The 18,001-nt window shown below is 36.3% G+C and overlaps 1 protein-coding gene across 5 annotated transcripts in view; it reads left to right on the forward strand.

Moving 5' to 3' along the window:
• Positions 1–18,001, forward strand: part of PTGER3 (prostaglandin E receptor 3) — a 195,647-nt gene that overhangs the window by 22,447 nt on the left and 155,199 nt on the right. For all 5 annotated transcript variants that reach the window (XM_004025973.5, XM_063697674.1, XM_004025976.5 and 2 more), the window contains exon 2: positions 12,993–13,172. In XM_004025973.5, the coding sequence (XP_004026022.1) occupies positions 12,993–13,172 (180 nt within the window). The remainder of the gene's footprint in view (positions 1–12,992; positions 13,173–18,001) is intronic.

Consider the following 18,001-nt stretch of genomic DNA (forward strand, 5'->3'; position numbering starts at 1 on the left):
CCTTTCATTCTATAACCCCAACTTACCAGCCTCAGGGTTACTACTGGCTGTCATCTGAACACCAGAACGTTCCACTTAAAATCATGAATGATAAGAAGATGTGCTTATAGTCCATTAGCACCTAGTTTGAAGCTGTTATCCTGGCTAATTATAATAAGAAGGAAGGAAGGAAAAAAAGGAAGGAAAGAAGGAAGGAAGGAAGGGCCTGGAATCTTGAAAAGGATTGCATGATGTTCCCCTTCCTGTGTCCATGTGTTCTCATTGTGGGGTGGGGGAGGGGGGAGGGATAGCATTAGGAGATATACCTAATGTTAAATGACGAGTTAATGGGTGCAGCACACCAACATGGCACATGTATACACATGTAACAAACCTGCACGTTGTGCATATGTACCCTAAAACTTAAAGTATAATAAAAATAAATAAATAAATAAATAGATAAAAGAATCAAGTATTTTTTTCAGCCGGGCACGGTGGCTCATGACTGGAATCCCAGCACTTTGGGAGGCTGAGGCAGGTGGATCACCTGAGATCAGTAGTTCAAGACCAGCCTGGTCAACACGGTGAAACCCCATCTCTACTAAAAATACAAAAATTAGCTATGCACGGTGGCGGGCACCTGTAATCCCAGCTACTCGAGAGGCTGAGGCAAAAAAAAAAAAAAAAAGGAAAGAAAAGGATCGAATGTCGGTAGATTTGTCCATTACATGAAAACTCTAGAATCTGTACCCCCAAATGGGCAGGATGCACTATACCCTTGCTCTCATTCACTTATTTGTTAATTCAAAAACTTTATTAATCTACTGGGCTTGGCCCTTGCTGTGATATACCTAGAATATAGGATAGAATTGATCCCTACTCTTGTAACAATTTTCGATTATTGAGAGAGACCAACAGTTAAAAACAAGCAGCAAGATAAAATATAGAGAAGTAGAGAATTATGGGAATCCATATGAAGATTGTATTAAGGCTTGCTTTTGTCAAGGGAAATATCAAATAAATTGATGTTTCAAGACCACGCACGAAATAAGTCAGAATTTTTCAAGTAAAGAAAAAGAGGATGAGAGTTTTAAGACTTAAAGATCCACATTTGTAATGCCTCAAAAGCAAGAAAGAACTGTCACTTTTAAAGACCTGCAAGAAGTTCAAGCTAATTGGAATACTGATGCATGGGGGTAAAAAATGGTGAGAACTTAGGCTAGAGAACACAGGCTAGAGAACACAATAGGTACTCACCAAGTAAAGAGGAGCTTTGAATTTAAGTGTTTGGACTTTATACTCAGGGCAATGTGTATAAATGAAGGACTTAGCAAAGTGGAATAACAAGATTAAAATTTCATTTTACAAGCATCTTTTCTAAGCAGCAGCATGGGCCAGGCCAGATGGAGGCCAACAAATCATGTCACTGATGATTGTGATAGTTCAGACAAGAGATGATGGAGGCCTCAGTTTATGGTCAATTGGGGGTGTAAATGAGAGAAGTGATAGATTAAAAAAAAAACCATAAGAGGTTAATTGGAGACTCCGTGATTGATTGGATGTGAGGAATATGGTGACTGTGGTGGAATGTGGAAAGAGACAGAGAGACGTAGAGAAAGACACACAGAGAAATGAATCAAGGGTAACTCCCAGGTTTCTGTTTTAGAGATGGGGATTTACTGTGATAGGGAAGATTAATGTAGAAATACCTTTGAGGAAAAAGATAAGGATTTTCATTTTGAAAATGTTGAATTTGATGTAAGACATTCAAACAAAGCCATGCAATAGCAGCTAAACTAATCCATTTGGAGCTCAGAGAAAAGGTATGGCCTATAGCACATAAATGGGGTTTGAAGCCATTGAGATGAAAGACCACACATAGTCAGTTTATCCACAGTAAGAAGAGGATGCTCTCTAAGATACAATTCAGAAATGCTAACATATTTTGAGACAACGAGAAACAGGAGCATATAAAGGGGACTGCAGAGGAATACCCAGAAAGGTAGCAGGAAAATTAGTAATAAAATCAGAACAAATGGTGACCCGAATATTAGGGAAGAGAATGTTTCAAGAGACAGCTACATTCAGTTAGGTCTGATGTTACAGACAAGTAAGACTGTGGCATTGATTCTGCAACCTTGTTGGTGGCCTTGGGAACAGCCCTGTCCGAGGATTTGTGAACACAGAGGTCAGGCTGTAGCAGGTTTTGGAATAAGTTTAAAGGCAAGGAGGGTAGACACCTCTTTTGGGAAATTTGGCTGTAACTTCTGGAGCAGTCTATATGTAGGTAGGTGAGAATTCCACGCAGGTTTTATTTTCTCAAGGTGGCAAAAATTTGGACATGTTAAAATGTGACTGAGAAACTGCCAAAAGTGGGAGAAGTTAACTATAAAAGAGGACGGGAACACTTGAGAGTATATGGTCTCTGAAATTCAGGATGGATAAGATCCAGGGGCTAGACAGAGGGTGTGCCTTAGATGGACAGGACACCTCTTCCAGTCAAATAAGAGGAAGGAAAGAATGGATGGCTGAAGATGCTGAAGTTGGTGGCAAGAAGGTGGGAAGCCCCCTAAACAGATTCTGTTCATTTGTGTGTGTATGTGTGTGTGTGTGCCTGTGTATATGTGTGTTTGTGTATGTGTGTAAAAGAGAGAGAGAGAGCACTGACTAGAGAATGAATTAGGATTGGGGAGCATACATTTAAGGACACCCCAATCTGCTTGTATTCACCCGGTGTCCATCCTGAATATAAGATGCATCTATTTTGGATTCTCCTGTGAGATGAAGTCTTAATAGATTTAAAAGGCAGTGTCATTTTGACATACCGCAAAGTTTAATAAGAATTTATCATATCAGATTAGAACCATATTCATCACCCTGCATTGTGTACCCACTGTGGCACAGGAAGGGATTCTTTTGTATGTCATGGCTGTATTGTCCATCAAGTCCATCACTGAGGCCACTTAATTTATCGCTAAATTTAGTAAGCCATAATTAATTTGATGATCAAGCTAAATGTTTTGATCAATTATAGAGTGTCAGACTGCTTACCTCTTGTTAAATTATGCACACATTGACCTCTTAAGAATTCATCCTAAAATGACCACATTATAGTTCTAGGATTGCAACACTAACACTTTACCAATACATGGATAGTTGATTGTTTATAGCTAAGTCACCAGCTACTCTAAATTTAATGCTTTTTAAAGTGTAAAAAATAGCATGTGTATTGTAAAGAATTTGGGAAAAAAATACAGAGAAGAAAATAGATATTGCCATAATTCTCACCCAGAGAAAACTACTTCTAGCATATTTTACTATAAATAAGCACAGTTATTTTTTTAAATTTGGATTATACTGTGCAACATTTATTTTCACTTTTCACATTCTGAACATTTCTTCATGTTACTAAATATTCTTCATGTTACTAATATTCAACAGCATGATTTTAAATGTCAGCATTAGAATAGATATAAATTATGCATATGAAGGATGGTCCATAGTTTAAGCAGTGCTCTATTGTCAGTCATCTAGGTTTTTCTAATTTTCTATTTTTATATTGAGATGACTATCTCTGCACACACAGTTAATTCACATCTCTGATTTTTTCCTTTAAGTGTTTAGTTGTTTTTAATTGTCACTAACACTCTGATTTTCTGAATGGATGAGAGTAAAATTGAACATTTGGGGTTTAAATGAAACTATATTTTGGGAGGAAAAAACTCTGAAATCTAAGCATTTTTAAGGATTAATGTACTTTAAGCCTTGACAATGACATATTATCTAGACTTTCTTTTGACATCTGAAATATAGGTGTTTGAAATATAGTAAAGAGAACTCTTCTAACTTGTGTGTCACCCAGCTAATCCATCATCCATAATCCAAGAAATGAATCCTTTGATAGAATAGATTTTGCCTTCCCCCTTTCAGCCAGAATTTGAATACTTACTTAGATATTGACATTGTGTGACTGTTCTAATAGAAAGATAAACATTTATCTAGACATACGTCTTGAGCTATTCTGAGCCAAGTCATACAGAATTTACAATTTATACTACTTGAAAGGGAAATTTTTATGTAGCAAATAATGTGGTAGCGGGCTGCTGGCTTCTTTATAATTTTGATTTTCCATATCCAGTAACTGAATAATGATTCTGCATTACTAAAGATTTTTAAAGTGCAAATTTGAGGTGAGTTTTCTAAAACTACTTTATTAGCAAGAAATTCAAGGAATATAGACACAATTCATTTATTTCTTTGTCGTATTCCCCTAAGCATTTTTTGTTCTGTTTGTGAATGTCAAGACATTTTTTTTTGGAAGCATCTGCAATAGTGTGAATGCCTGAGGCATGGGAAGAGGTATGCTATATAAATTGAAGGTATTCATTATTCTTATCACATTTTAATTTTTGCAACTGCTCTGCTAGATGGAGACGATACACAGTAAGTGTGTGTGAATCATGTTTTAGAGAAGGAAGAAGTTAAGAACCAAAATTAGGTAACTAGTCTCCAAACTAGAAGCAGAATTGAGTCAGACTTATGGAAGTTCTTTAACTCTTGGTCAGTATGTTTGCCAGAATCTGCTATTTCTTTTTAAAAAATACCCCCACCCCACTACACACACACACACACACACACACACACACACACACACTCTAACTTACACCAAAGCTTCATGAATCTAGTCCCTTGTTCTCATATACTGTCTTCTAACTTTGTAATTTTTCTCTTTCCTCCATTTGCCCCTTGGAGTTTTTTTTTGAAGAGGAATTTTGACTTTTGTTTCACACCTATTTCCTATAGGTTTTAATTATTTGCCAAATGAAATCCTTTCATTTTCCAGCTTTGCCCCAAAAATCATCAGAAAAAAACTGTAGAGGTGTATGCAGAGGCCATCCAGTCCAGCCCCACTGCTTACTAGTAAATTTAATAAAGTTCAGAGATAAATGACTTTTCTAAAGTTGTAAATGATGGCAAAACTAGCAATATAATTTACTTGATTCTTAATCCATTGTTGTTTTAAAAAATCTTATAAAATTACGTAGTAGTGAAGATGAAATGGCACAAATTCTACTAATTTTTTTAATGTTTATGAGCTGTTTATTTGTAATGTTTTCAGTTTAAATAAGGCAAGGAAAGCTTTTGAAACAGTAGTCTAGGATCCAGAGATGATTTGACAACTGGAGAACTGTTGTAACTAGATTGGAGAGACTACAATTGTTTCTTAATCCACAGTGAAGCTTCTTCCCATGCAAATCCTTCAAATTACATAATTAACTAGTTTAAAGGGCCCAGACTGGTTTTAGTGTATTATGATGAAATACACTTATAAATTATAGGGGGGAATTTCCAGTAGAGCAGGTTATTCTCCCATAGCCTAACAACAGAGAATTATGGAAAACAAAACATCGCAGATAAAAATTGGCTTGTGAGGAAACTTCTCTTAAACACTTGCATTAGGAATAAACTGGAAATGCAGAAACACCCCAGAATTGAGCCTAAGGGCAGCTAACCAATTTATTTCCTCCCCCAGAAATTAATTTTTCTGGGTTTTCTCATTTATCATCTTTAATAGATATGTGTGGCCTACAACCCAAGGCATTTTTAAATTAAGAAGTGAAGTACTAAAGATTTTTAAGTGTGTGATTATAAATCCTGCTGCAATAGAATAAAGTCCAAGGATAGAATATTAAAGACAGCCTCCCTGATTAATGCTTTGAACACTTAACGTTATCACTGGGGAAAGGGTAAATCATTTTTTTCCTTTAGGATGGAACAAGGTAATTGTACTTGACAGTAGACAGGGATGGCGAATTTAGAGGTCACTGATGTAGTTGTGTTCCCGGTTATCTCAAGTGCATAAAGAAGCTCTCTATTACTGCTGATAACCAAGGGAGAGCTCTGCTAGAGGGCCTGGGAGAGTCACGTGGAACCCAGGGAAGGGGCTGACAGAACAGCTGCAGCTCTGTTCAGCTAGAATTGGTCTCACCACTCCCTTGACCAGATCATTTGTTATATGAGGCTGTTTGAAAGGAGAAATAGTGCAGGGTGTATGTGTGTTTGCTAAAACCAGTAAACAGCCTCTCTGTTAGCTGAGCATCCTGCTTTTTCTTTGGTCCCTCTCCCTTGTATGACATAGAATTGGACTAATAGGAATAATTAATTCTACCATATTCATGCCTAAGGTTTTCTCTCAAAGTCTAAACAGTCTGAAAGATATTTGCAAACACATACACAAAAATTATAATCATGGCTTAAATATAAAGACTCAACAGATGGATGCTAATTTGAATTTATGTTCAAAATTGGATGAAGAATTTGGAGCCCCATTTTCATCTCTGCTGCCATTTGGAAATGGCAGTAGCATGCTCACTGCTTCTAATTCCAGTTGTCTCTATATTGCACATCTCATGATTTCTGGGGAAAGCTAATGTCTCTCCTCATGTGCCAGCTACTGGTTATAGAGCTTGATTTTATAATTTCATAATCATTGCATTCTCAATAGGAAATTACAGTGTACTAAACAATGTAAGGCATATGAAACCTATATTTGCCTCATAACAATAATTTTAAATCATTAGCCTCACAAAAATTAATTTTCAAATAATCAAGGAGGACTGTGTAAAATGACTGACGTATCATTTTAATAAGTAATTTTATGAATTTTCCTGATCATAAAAAGTTAGAAAAATCCAATTCTTTATTTTATAGAGAAAATAAAAACATAATTTCAGTGAGTTTTTAGATAATTCTAGATGAGGCCCAGAACACTTTCTGGAGGATAGTATGTGGTCAAATATATTTAACTATTGGGTGGGGTAAAGGACTGAAAAAGATAAGCAAAACTTTTCTAATAGTTTATAAAAAGAGGGGAAAGGGATTAATAAGCTTTTTTTCATAAAGCCAACTGAGTTGAAAATATTAATTTTATACCTTTTAGTCAAACACATTGACTGATGCCACTAGAATAACAGGCATTCGGTTTCACACGTTGTAAATTTAGAAATTGAGATAATTTGGACAGGAGTTAGAATGAAGTTTACTTTTACTTTATTCATTTATTTTTAAGTTTCCTAGGAAAGTAAAAAATTTAAAGAAGCTTCCTAGGCTATTTTATCTATGAGAATGAGAAAATCGTTTTCAAGCTCATTCCTTCTATTCCTCTTAACATTGGTTGAGAGCTCAGTGTGTGGGCATATTTGTTTTCTACTGCTGCTGTAGCAAATTATTGTAAGCGTGGTGGCTGTATTACTCCACCTGAGACTTGCTGTAAAGAACTACCTGGGGCCAGGCGGTGGTGACTCACGCCTGTAATCCCAGCACTTTGGAAGGTCGAGACGGGTGGATTCCCTGAACCCAGGAGTTTGAGACCAGCCTGGCCAATATGGTGAAACCCCATCTCTACTAAAAATACATAAATTAGCCAGGCCTGGTGGCACGTGCCTGTGATCCCAGCTACTTGGGAGTCTGAGGCACAAGAATGGCTTGAACACAGGAAGTGAAGGTTGCAGTGAGCCAAGATTGCACCACTGCATTCCAGCCTGGGAAACAGAGCAAGACTGTCTCAAAAGCACAGGTTCTGCTGGCTGTACAGGAAGCATGGCTGGGGAGGCCTCAAGAAACTTGTGATCATGGTGGAAGGTGAAGGGGAAGCAGACACATCTTCACATGGCGGAGCAGGAAAGAGAGCAGAGAGGAAAGTGTTACACACTTTTAAACAAGCATATCTCATGAGAAGTCACTCGCTATTATAAGAACAGCAAGGGGGAAGTCTGCCCCCATGATCCAGTCACCTCCCACCAGGCCCCTTCTCCAACACTGAGGATTAGAATTTGACATGAGATTTGGGTGGGGACACAGAGCTAGACCATATCAGTGGCTTAAGAGCAACACACATTTCTCTGTTCTGTAGGTTAGAAGTCTGATGGATCTCACTGGGCTAAAGTAAAGGTGCCACAGGGCTGCATTACTTTTTTTTTTTTTTTTTTTTTATACTTTAAGTTTTAGGGTACTCTCAGTAAACTATCGCAAGAACAAAAAACCAAACACCGCATATTCTCACTCATAGGTGGGAATTGAACAATGAGATCACATGGATACTTTTTAAGTCTCTGAGAGAAAAGTGTTTCCTTGCCTTTTTCAGTTTTTAGAGGAGGTCATCCTCATTCCTTACCTCCTGGATCCCTTCCTCCACCTTCAAAGCCAGAGATACTGTGTATCTCTGACCATTCTTCTATAGTCCTGTCTCCCTCTGGCCACAGCTGGGAAAAGTTCTCTGATTTTTAGGACCCTTGTTTTTACATTGGGTCCACGCAGATAATCTAGGATTATCTCCTCATGTCTGGGTTCTTTACCTTAATCACATCTGCAGAGTCCTTTTTGTCTTGTGTGGTAACGTATTCACAGATTCCAGGGACCGAGAAATGGATATCTTTGTGTGTGGCAGGAGGGGCATTATTCTGCCTTCTATGATGGGAGGTAGTATTCAGCTCATAGGATGATAAGCCAGCCAGCATCAGAATATATTGATGTAAATATATTTATTTTAAGTAAATTCGGTGTATAATTGTCCATATTTACCAAAGAAGGGAATAATAACCATCTGCTTTCTTTAAATAAAAGACTTTCATTAACATCATTTGAAATGTTTTTATATACATACAATTTTTTTTTTTTGAGCCCAAGTCTTGCTCTGTCGTCCAGGCTGGAGTGCAGTGGTGCTATCTTGGCTCACTGCAACATCTGCCTCCTAGGTTCAAATGATTCTCCTGCCTCAACCTCCCAAGTAGCTAGGATTACAGGCACACACCATCATGCCCGGCTAATTTTTGTGTTTTTAGTAGAGACAGGGTTTCACCATGTTGCCCAGGCTGGTCTCGAACTGCTGGGTTCAGGGGATCCATCTGCCTCGACCTCCCAAAGTGCTGGGATTACAGGCATGAGCCACCGCACCTGGCCTGTGTACATACAATTTTAAAATTAAATTATATTGTTTAAAAGTAAATTATTGTTAAATAGCAGTAATTCCATTGCCTTCCACAAGTCTGCCTATTTTAAATAATATAACAACAAAACTTTATATATAAAGTATCTTATATTCTGTTTTTTCACTTAATACTTATATATACTATTTGTGAATTATTGTTTTATTAAGCTTTACACCTGATGTTAGAGATGTATGTGTTTGCAATTTCTTGCTGGCATATATAATGCTCCTCTGAACATTTATTTATTGTATAGCTACTATTTGCTTTTATTGGATAAATCATTTGGAAAAATTCCTGTGAAAGAAATTACACAAGAGGATTGCTTGAAGCCAGAAGTTTGAGATCAGCCTAGTTAACATAGTGAGACCCCGTCGCTACAAAAAATAAAAATATTAATTGAATGTGGTGGCATATAACTGTAATCCCAGCATCTCGGGAGGCTGAGGCAGGAGGATCATTTGAGCCCAGGAGTTCAGGACTACAGTGAGTTATGATTGTGCCATTGCACTCAAGCCTTGGTGACAGTGAGACACTGTCTCAAAAAACAAAATATGAGTCAAGCCCCAGAGCATGAGTTTGCCTTATAAGCCAAAACTGGAAATTCCCATCCCCTTTGCCAGGGATTCGTTTAAGAATAAAAACTGTGACTAAATAAGACAAAAGGGAAATGGCTGGATACCAGTGTCACACAGTCTTGTAAGAATTTTCGTGTATTATTTCCTCTCTCTCTTGTCTGTCTGCTTAACCTGCTCTACCTGCTTTTTTGTTATATAATTGTATTTTTGAAATAAAATTGAGTATACATGAGCAGAATTGGCAATACCAGAAATCCTATGACTCAGCTCTCTTTTCCTGTTGACTTATCAACACTGAGACCAGTCATTATCAGCTTAGTGGAAAAAGACACAGAAGATGGGGAATTAACAGAATCAAATATTTACTTACTTCAAGCTAATATAGACAATTACATCTTTTATCTCACAATAGTAGTCAATTTTGCCAACAAGAATAGAAAATACTCAAACCTGATGGTTAAGTATCCTTTTTCCCAAAGCAAATCGATTTCAGATATGTCAATACTTTGTTCAATTGCTTGCAGTCAAGTTCAATAACCTTGGAGCCGGGTTCCTATGTGTTGATGTTATGTCCACTTTAAATCTTAGAGACCCACATTTTCTTCCCCCATATGTCCAAGTTTTTGAGGGACATGTGAATGCCTGCTAGTATTGTCTATCTGTCTATCTACTACAAATATGTGGTTATATCACACACACACACACACACACACACACACACACACACAATTGTAGGCCTTCAGAGGCCAGTGGTTTGGAATAATCAGGAACGACTGAGATAGTCCTGAAAGACTTGGAAGTCTCAGAAGTAGAAATGACGAGGATTAAAAGTGTTCCAGGGGTAGAAAAAAGAAAGAATAAAGGCCAAGAGGGAGGAAAGAATAAAACCAATGGACTATAGCTAGAGTTTGGAGTCTGTATAGGCAATTAGTGGGAGACAAAACTGGAAAGAATAGTTTGGACAGTGTTGTAGAGGGCTTTGAATACCAGAGTTAAATTTCTGTTCGATGGACTATGGGAAGACATTGATGATTTTCTAGTTGGAGAGGATTTGATCACAGCTGGGATTGGAAGCTGCACCTGTGATGGGCAGATGTCTGTAAACACTGTCTTAGTCTGCTTGGGCTGCCATAACAAAGCTGTAAACTTGATGGCTTAAACAGCAGACATTTATTTCTCACCGTTCAGGAAGCTGAAGATTCTAAGATCAAGGTGCCCCCAGATTCAGTTTCTGGTGAAGGCCCTTTTCCTGGCTTGTAGACTGCTATCTTCTTGCTGTGCCCCACATGGCTGAAGGAGAGATCTGTGGGTTCTTCTCCCTCTTCTTATAAGGATAATAATCCCATTATAGGAGCTCCACCCTCATGACCTCATCTAAACCTAATTACCTCCCAAAGGCCTCACTTCCTAATACCATCACATAAAGGGTTGGGGCTCCCACATATAAATTGAAGGGAGGCACAAACATTCAGTCCGTACATGTACCATCTGGGTGTCTGTTATTACCATAATTCAAATGAGAGGAAGATCTGAACAAGAATGAGAGTGAAGCAAGAGCAAAAGGCATTGCAGAGGATGAGGAAAAGAAGAGTTCACAGACTCTGAAATGTTGATCCAGGGTGAGTGTAACAAAGTGCCATCACTGGAATTGTGGTTAAGTGGTTAGGGATGTTTTGGATGCTCAGGGATGTTGAATTCAATTTAAGTTATGTGACCTGAGGGCAGAACATACAGTTAAGTGTAAGCCTCAATAGAGAGAGATTAGGTTCAATAGAAATGTACTGTGAGCAAAAAAAAACCCACAAGCCACATATAATTTAAAGTTTTCTAGTAGCTGCATTTTTAAAAAGTCAAAAGAAACAAGTGACATTAATTTGAATAATATATGCTTACTTAACACAATATATAGAAATATTATTATTGCATTATGGAATCAACATATTCTAAAATTTCAGTGTGCTTTGGCTACATGTCAAGTACTCAATAGCTGTATAGGTCTAGAATGGGAAACTTAGGAGCCAGTTACAAAGTCAGCTCATTTCTTTGCTTGGGATTGTGAACCCATGTTTGAGTTGTTCCTGCTTTTTTTGCTATTATGAACAATGCTGTTATGAAACAGTCATATACAGTACTCTTGGTGCAGGGATTCTGGACAGTATATTCCTAGGAGTTATATAGCTGGGAAACAGCAGGTGAAATAGTGCCAATTTGTTTTCTTTTTTCTTTTTTTTTTTTTTTTTGAGACAGAGTTTTGCTTTTGTTGCCCAGGCTGGAGTGCAACGGCACGATCCTGGCTCACTGCAACCTCCACCTCCCGGGTTCAAGGGATTCTCCTGCCTCAGCCTCCCGAGTAGCTGGGATTACAGGCATGCACCATCACACCCGGCTAATTTTGTATTTTTAGTAGAGACAGGGTTTCTCCATGTTGGTCAGGCTGGTCTCGAACTCCTGACCTCAAGTGATCCGCCTGCCTCGGCCTCCCAAAGTGCCGGTATTACAGGCGTGAGCCACCACACCTGGCCTGAACATTTTTAATATGCATAAGAACATCTTTTTAATTCAAATATAAATACATATTATATAACATACTGTCATTTGTGTGTTGTATAATATATTCCTTCAAATATAAAAATTTGTTCTCGCACAAATACATATAACTCATATACTGTCATTTTTATGTTGTATAATATATTCCTTCAAATATAAAAATTTGTTCTCTCACAAATACTTACTGAACATCTGCTATCTGCTACATATTGATCTAGGCACTTGGGGAAAAAATAGTCCCAAATTCCTGCTATCATGGAGTTTACATTGTGGTGTATATTGGGTGGGGGCAAAGAAAAGTATAATACTGTACAACATATGGTATTAGTCTGGCTCATCCAGAAGGAAGTGGTAATGCTGCCTGTGTTATGCTGTTTATTAAATGCGTATAAAGAACTTGGCACCATGTCCGCTAAACAGTAAGGATTCTGAAAATGCTAGTGGCAATTATAATAATAATAATAATATTTCTTCCTTGCTTCTACTTTTTCTGCAGTAATTTTTTAGATTAGAACTACTGGAAATTTAAGATTAAGATGTTTTTGTTATTTTTGAAGTGTTGGCTCTCATTTGGGTGAACTTGTGATGTTTTCTGCAACAAACATGACTTTGGCTCATTTTGAGATGTGTTATTTTCAAGCTTCTTAAATTCCAAGAATCAAGAGCCTGAAGACATGCATGCTTTAAAAGCTACATCATGTTAAATAGCCACAAATGTGGGAAAATACCTGGGAATGTCTTGTATAATTCAGGACTGTGTTATCCAAGTATAAATGTTGCTTGAATTAATCATTTCAATCCGACAACCAATTTACTGAAAACCAACTATGTGCAAAGTACAGGGTAGAGGAGATGCATATGACCTTACTAATCTTTGAAACAATTATTTGTCCCCTTTTCTTAGATAATGATGTTGAAAATGATCTTCAATCAGACATCAGTTGAGCACTGCAAGACACACACGGAGAAGCAGAAAGAATGCAACTTCTTCTTAATAGCTGTTCGCCTGGCTTCACTGAACCAGATCTTGGATCCTTGGGTTTACCTGCTGTTAAGAAAGATCCTTCTTCGAAAGTTTTGCCAGGTAGCAAATGCTGTCTCCAGCTGCTCTAATGATGGACAGAAAGGGCAGCCTATCTCATTATCTAATGAAATAATACAGACAGAAGCATGAAAGAAAACACTTAACTTGCATGTGCACAGCTTTTGGTAACAAATATCGCTAAACCTTACTGTGAATTTAGGCATCTCTGGCATGCCACTGTTTATGCATTGAAGTGGAATTTTTGGTATAAAGCTAAATGGTCTTAGAAGCATAGAAAATCCCTATGTGCCAAAAGTAGTGAAACACAAACAAAGGAAAATATATTAATAACAGTCTAGTGTTTTTGTTGAGTCTGCCATTCGTAGCTGAATATGTGATTAATTGTGTGATGAAAACATTTTTTATAAATGATCTTGGTCTATTGGGGAGCGGGGATAGTTAATATTCCAGTACACTGAATACATGAGGAATTTAACCACATACATCATTGAAGACAAGGGATAGCAGTTTGTTTTTATTCAAAGACGTTGCTGTGTTCTCTTTCATTGCCTCTCTCACTTTCTGTCACTTTTTTCATCCTTACATTAAAGAAAAGTTTAATTACAGTTAAAAATGTATAATGTATTTATAATATTCATCGATACCGTTGTTCAAATATTGCTCAATATAGCAAATTAGCCCCTAACCTCACAAAGTTTAAGTTTACTTGGATTGATAATTAGGTTTACTCTTTATCTGAATAAGAACCAATTCCATTTGTTTGAAATATGGAGTTTGTGACTACCCAAATTGCTAATTATTCTTTCTTTTGAATATATTTTACATTTCTACGAGCCTAAGGAAGATTCATGAAACTGACCTATGAGAGTCGTGAAGTGGTTTTTCAGAATGCTATGTAAGGACCGATTTGAGCACTAACTATAGGTACTCTGAATATATATTTCCCTTGATTATTCACCAAAAGTGTTCCCCAGTCTTTGACTCTTTAAATTCCAATACTGATTCCAAAACAAATAAATATTTTGAAGACTCAATGAATACTTTCCATATTTAGGCCTATTTATATAAGAAAGTTAATAACATTGACCCTTCACAGCTCTTCTGCCTGCTCCTCAAAGTGGCTCTATCTAAATATTTATTACTAAAATGTTTTTCCTACAGTCTACATGAATACAAACCTCAATAGTTAAGCTTGACGTATTTGTGCACAAGTAGATCACTACATTAAGTTTTGGGAATTGCACTTCTTAAAAATGTCTCCCCACCAAACATAGTAATCCTGTAGTTATGCCTACACAAAGCTTGCCATATTCTTTGGTGCATTCATTTTGTAAACCCATTAACTTTTTATTGTGAAGATTTTCATTTGCAGTTTCTTGCACTGCTTTTCTAGTTTTTTAAAAGCTTGAGATTTATTTATACTTCTTGTAGTAACTGCATATTTCTGTGTGTGTTTAGTGGTAAAGAATTAATTTTGATAGGTACAATATGTCTATCAGATTGATATATACACCAGCCTATGTCAATCGGGGCTAATTATTTTAAATGACCATGTCAAATTGAATTTGGAGACAAAATCTGTTGAGAGTGCTTATGTAATTAATGATGGTTCTACTAATCTAAATTTTGGAAAAGGTGATAAATAGACTATACTAAAATCTCTCTATGCCATAGAATTGGATTATCCTGTAGGTCATCTCATTGGGTATAAGACAAAACTACCTACTTTTTTTCAAAAGTGCACTGAAATCACATAATAAAGAGGCTTTACCTCTTGGGTGGTCCTGTGACCCTAAGTTCTAGTCAGATAGACACAGAGGCAATGTGAATTTGAGTGGCATGAGCATGATTAGGTTATTCCTTCCAGCATCTAGTATAGCACCTGGAATATAGAAACTGTCTAATACATATTTATTCAGTGAATCAATGAGCAGAAGTTTGCCAGGACAGTACACATTGGCAAGGCACATACCATATGATTGAAGTGCTTCATGCCGTTACAGTCCATCAGGCTGATAAAGTGAATTATTTCTGATTATTTAATTACAGAAATATTAATTTATCTTCAAGGGTGTAGTGTCATACTGCTGTACAACACAGTGCTTTATTTATACTAATAATTTAGGAGACTGATACTTCCAAATGATAGTGGACATTACTATCACAAGAATATCACTTTTCATCAAACCGCAAAAATACAGAAAGGCAAAAAACCTGAAACTTATTCTTAACTGCAAATTAAATTCCTGCCCAGGGGATATATTTTAGGAGGGGATGAATGGCAGCTTTTGTTTTTTTAACAAGCTTGAAAGGGAGGTGGAAAAGAAAGAAATTATGTAAATGGCATATGAGTTTTATTATCTAGGCATTCGTTAGTATGGGGAAACCTGATAAGAAATGAAAATCCCAAATGATTTCAGCCTTTTCATGATGGTTGAGGTTAGATTTCAGAGATGTACAGAGACTAGAGCGGTGGTTAGAAAGAGGATATATGTAGTCACAGCAGAAAGACGTGTCTAAGTTTAATTTTATTGGCTTTCAAGTTCACTCATGTATACTTAGTTTGTCCATACATATGTCTAATCAGGAAAAATGCATGTATAGATTATGACAATTCCTGAATTTTGAAGTATTGGTTAAAAGACAATTAAAGGCCAAGAAAACCATGGTGGAAGAAGTAAGCGAATGAAATGTAGAAATATATGTAAAATTAGCAAGTGTCAATTTTACCAAGTAGTGTTGATTTTCCAAACAATGAATTTATATACTATGCTGAGTCATAGAGAAGAATGATCACATGTTACTTAATGAGAGCAGTTTACTTTTCAAATAAAATAGGCATGATGAATGTCTTAAAAATATCTTGAAGTTGAAGAAACAAAAATGAGTTATCTCAATATTTACCAAGTTAACCTAGTGCTGTATATATCCCAAGATATTTTAGGTAAATGTAAGTGTTTAATCATGCCAGATTTAAACTAGTCTGAAATATAGGGTATACATATATTTCTACTTACATTTCTTTATTTTATGAAATATCTCGACCATGTTGCAGAAAATAATTGCAAAACCTCATGTAAGTTAACTATGAAAGATCCTGTGAGCACATTGGCATTGAGTGACAGACAAACTAAAAACTGGCAAACAGTATTTTAATAAGGGGGTCACTCTGTGGCAGTATTCTAATATTGGATTTTCAAGTAGATTAGGCTTTTTATTTATTCAATGCTTTTTATAATTTTGTTCTTTTTGACTCCAAATTATCGGTCAGCTTTCAACCTTCTCCACATCAGCAATCACTTAATAGTTCTTTTGGTTGAGATCAACTCAGAAAAAGAAAATAGAAAACTTTTGTTCTTTGAAATTTTAGACATGCATAATATCTATTTATTTTCATAATTTAACCCCAAAAGCTTCTCCTGCAATACACAGGATTCTAGGAGCTGAATGACATAGGGAGACTACAGAGTATTCATTATTACAAACACATAAAAAGCCTAATTTGAAGAATTAAAATTTCTATTTTTTATCTGTATAACAAGTACAAACCATCAACAATGACAAATTTTCACAGCTGCTTGTTTATTGCTTGTTTTATATGTTTACATATCTCAAAATCTGTTAAAACTGAGGTCTAAAAAATGGGCAGAATTGTGCAACTGTGGCCTAGTCCATAAGACTTTTCTGAGTTGCAATAAAGTGCTGACAAAGTGACAGATGTCTGTGATGTTTCATGACATAGGTTATGATCGAGCCAATTTACAAAATTTAATAACCAACCTAAACTCACATACATATTTGTTAAGAAGCTGACATCAGTTCAGTATTGTAAGGAAACTAACTAGGTGGTGATGATGATAAAAGAATTAGGGAAAATATTTTATTTGATATATTCTCTTTTATAATTCCTAAAATGAAGATTCTATTTAAGGGTTATAATTTATATAAGTTTAGTCATATACCATTACATTATGATACCATAAGCAGAGTGCGTTATGATTCTCTAGAAATATAATTCAATCAGATATGTATCATATTTATTTATATATCACACATTTTCTTTACTGAGAATAAAAATTATCTTATTTTCAGGAGCTTTGTATCAATCAGTTTCATGTAATAAGCAACCCAGGTATCTACTAGATTATGTATTTCTTCATTTGAAACTACACTGTTTTCTCCTAGTCCCCTTGACTCTACTGTGCTTATCCATTCTTTCACAGAAAGAAAGTAACAGACATAATTCCTGTTGATGAGGCTGGGATTGTTTTTCAGAGGAGAGATAATAACTTCATATTTTTAAAGTGCCAGTAGCCTAATATGTGAAACAGATCAGAATCTGTTGTGTAGTAAGTCTGCTTTGTTGAAGAATTTATTATAGGAGTAAAGATAAGAAGGAAAGAGATCACCATCAGAAACAAGTCAGCCTTTTCATGCTTTTTTGAGCATTTTTGGAGATGATTCCACTTCTCAAGTTGTTATCATTTGTGCATCTCTTCAATACTATTGTTAAATGCTTTAGAATTAGAATATTTTGATCCTTTAATTAAAGTAAGCCAAACGTCTAGGCAAAAACAGCCAATCATTAAACTTTAATAGTAATTCAAATATAGATTTCTCATACAGTTTTCCATGTCTGTAGAAATCAAAGTTGTAATGTTAAGCAGAGGGAAATGCGTATGATTTACTAATACACTTCAATGTTCTACTTTTGAACGGATACTCATGTGGGTGGGGCAGAGAACATAGAAAAAGATATGATGGAAAACCTGTCCATTTTCTACCTGTTAACCTTCATCATTTTGCGCCAGGCCCTGGAAGCAAAGAGAGGAAGGGACCAACTGCATTTATCTCTGAACACTTGAGCA

The sequence above is a fragment of the Gorilla gorilla genome, chromosome 1, assembly GCF_029281585.2.
Source record: "Gorilla gorilla gorilla isolate KB3781 chromosome 1, NHGRI_mGorGor1-v2.1_pri, whole genome shotgun sequence".
Lineage (NCBI taxonomy): Eukaryota > Metazoa > Chordata > Mammalia > Primates > Hominidae > Gorilla > Gorilla gorilla.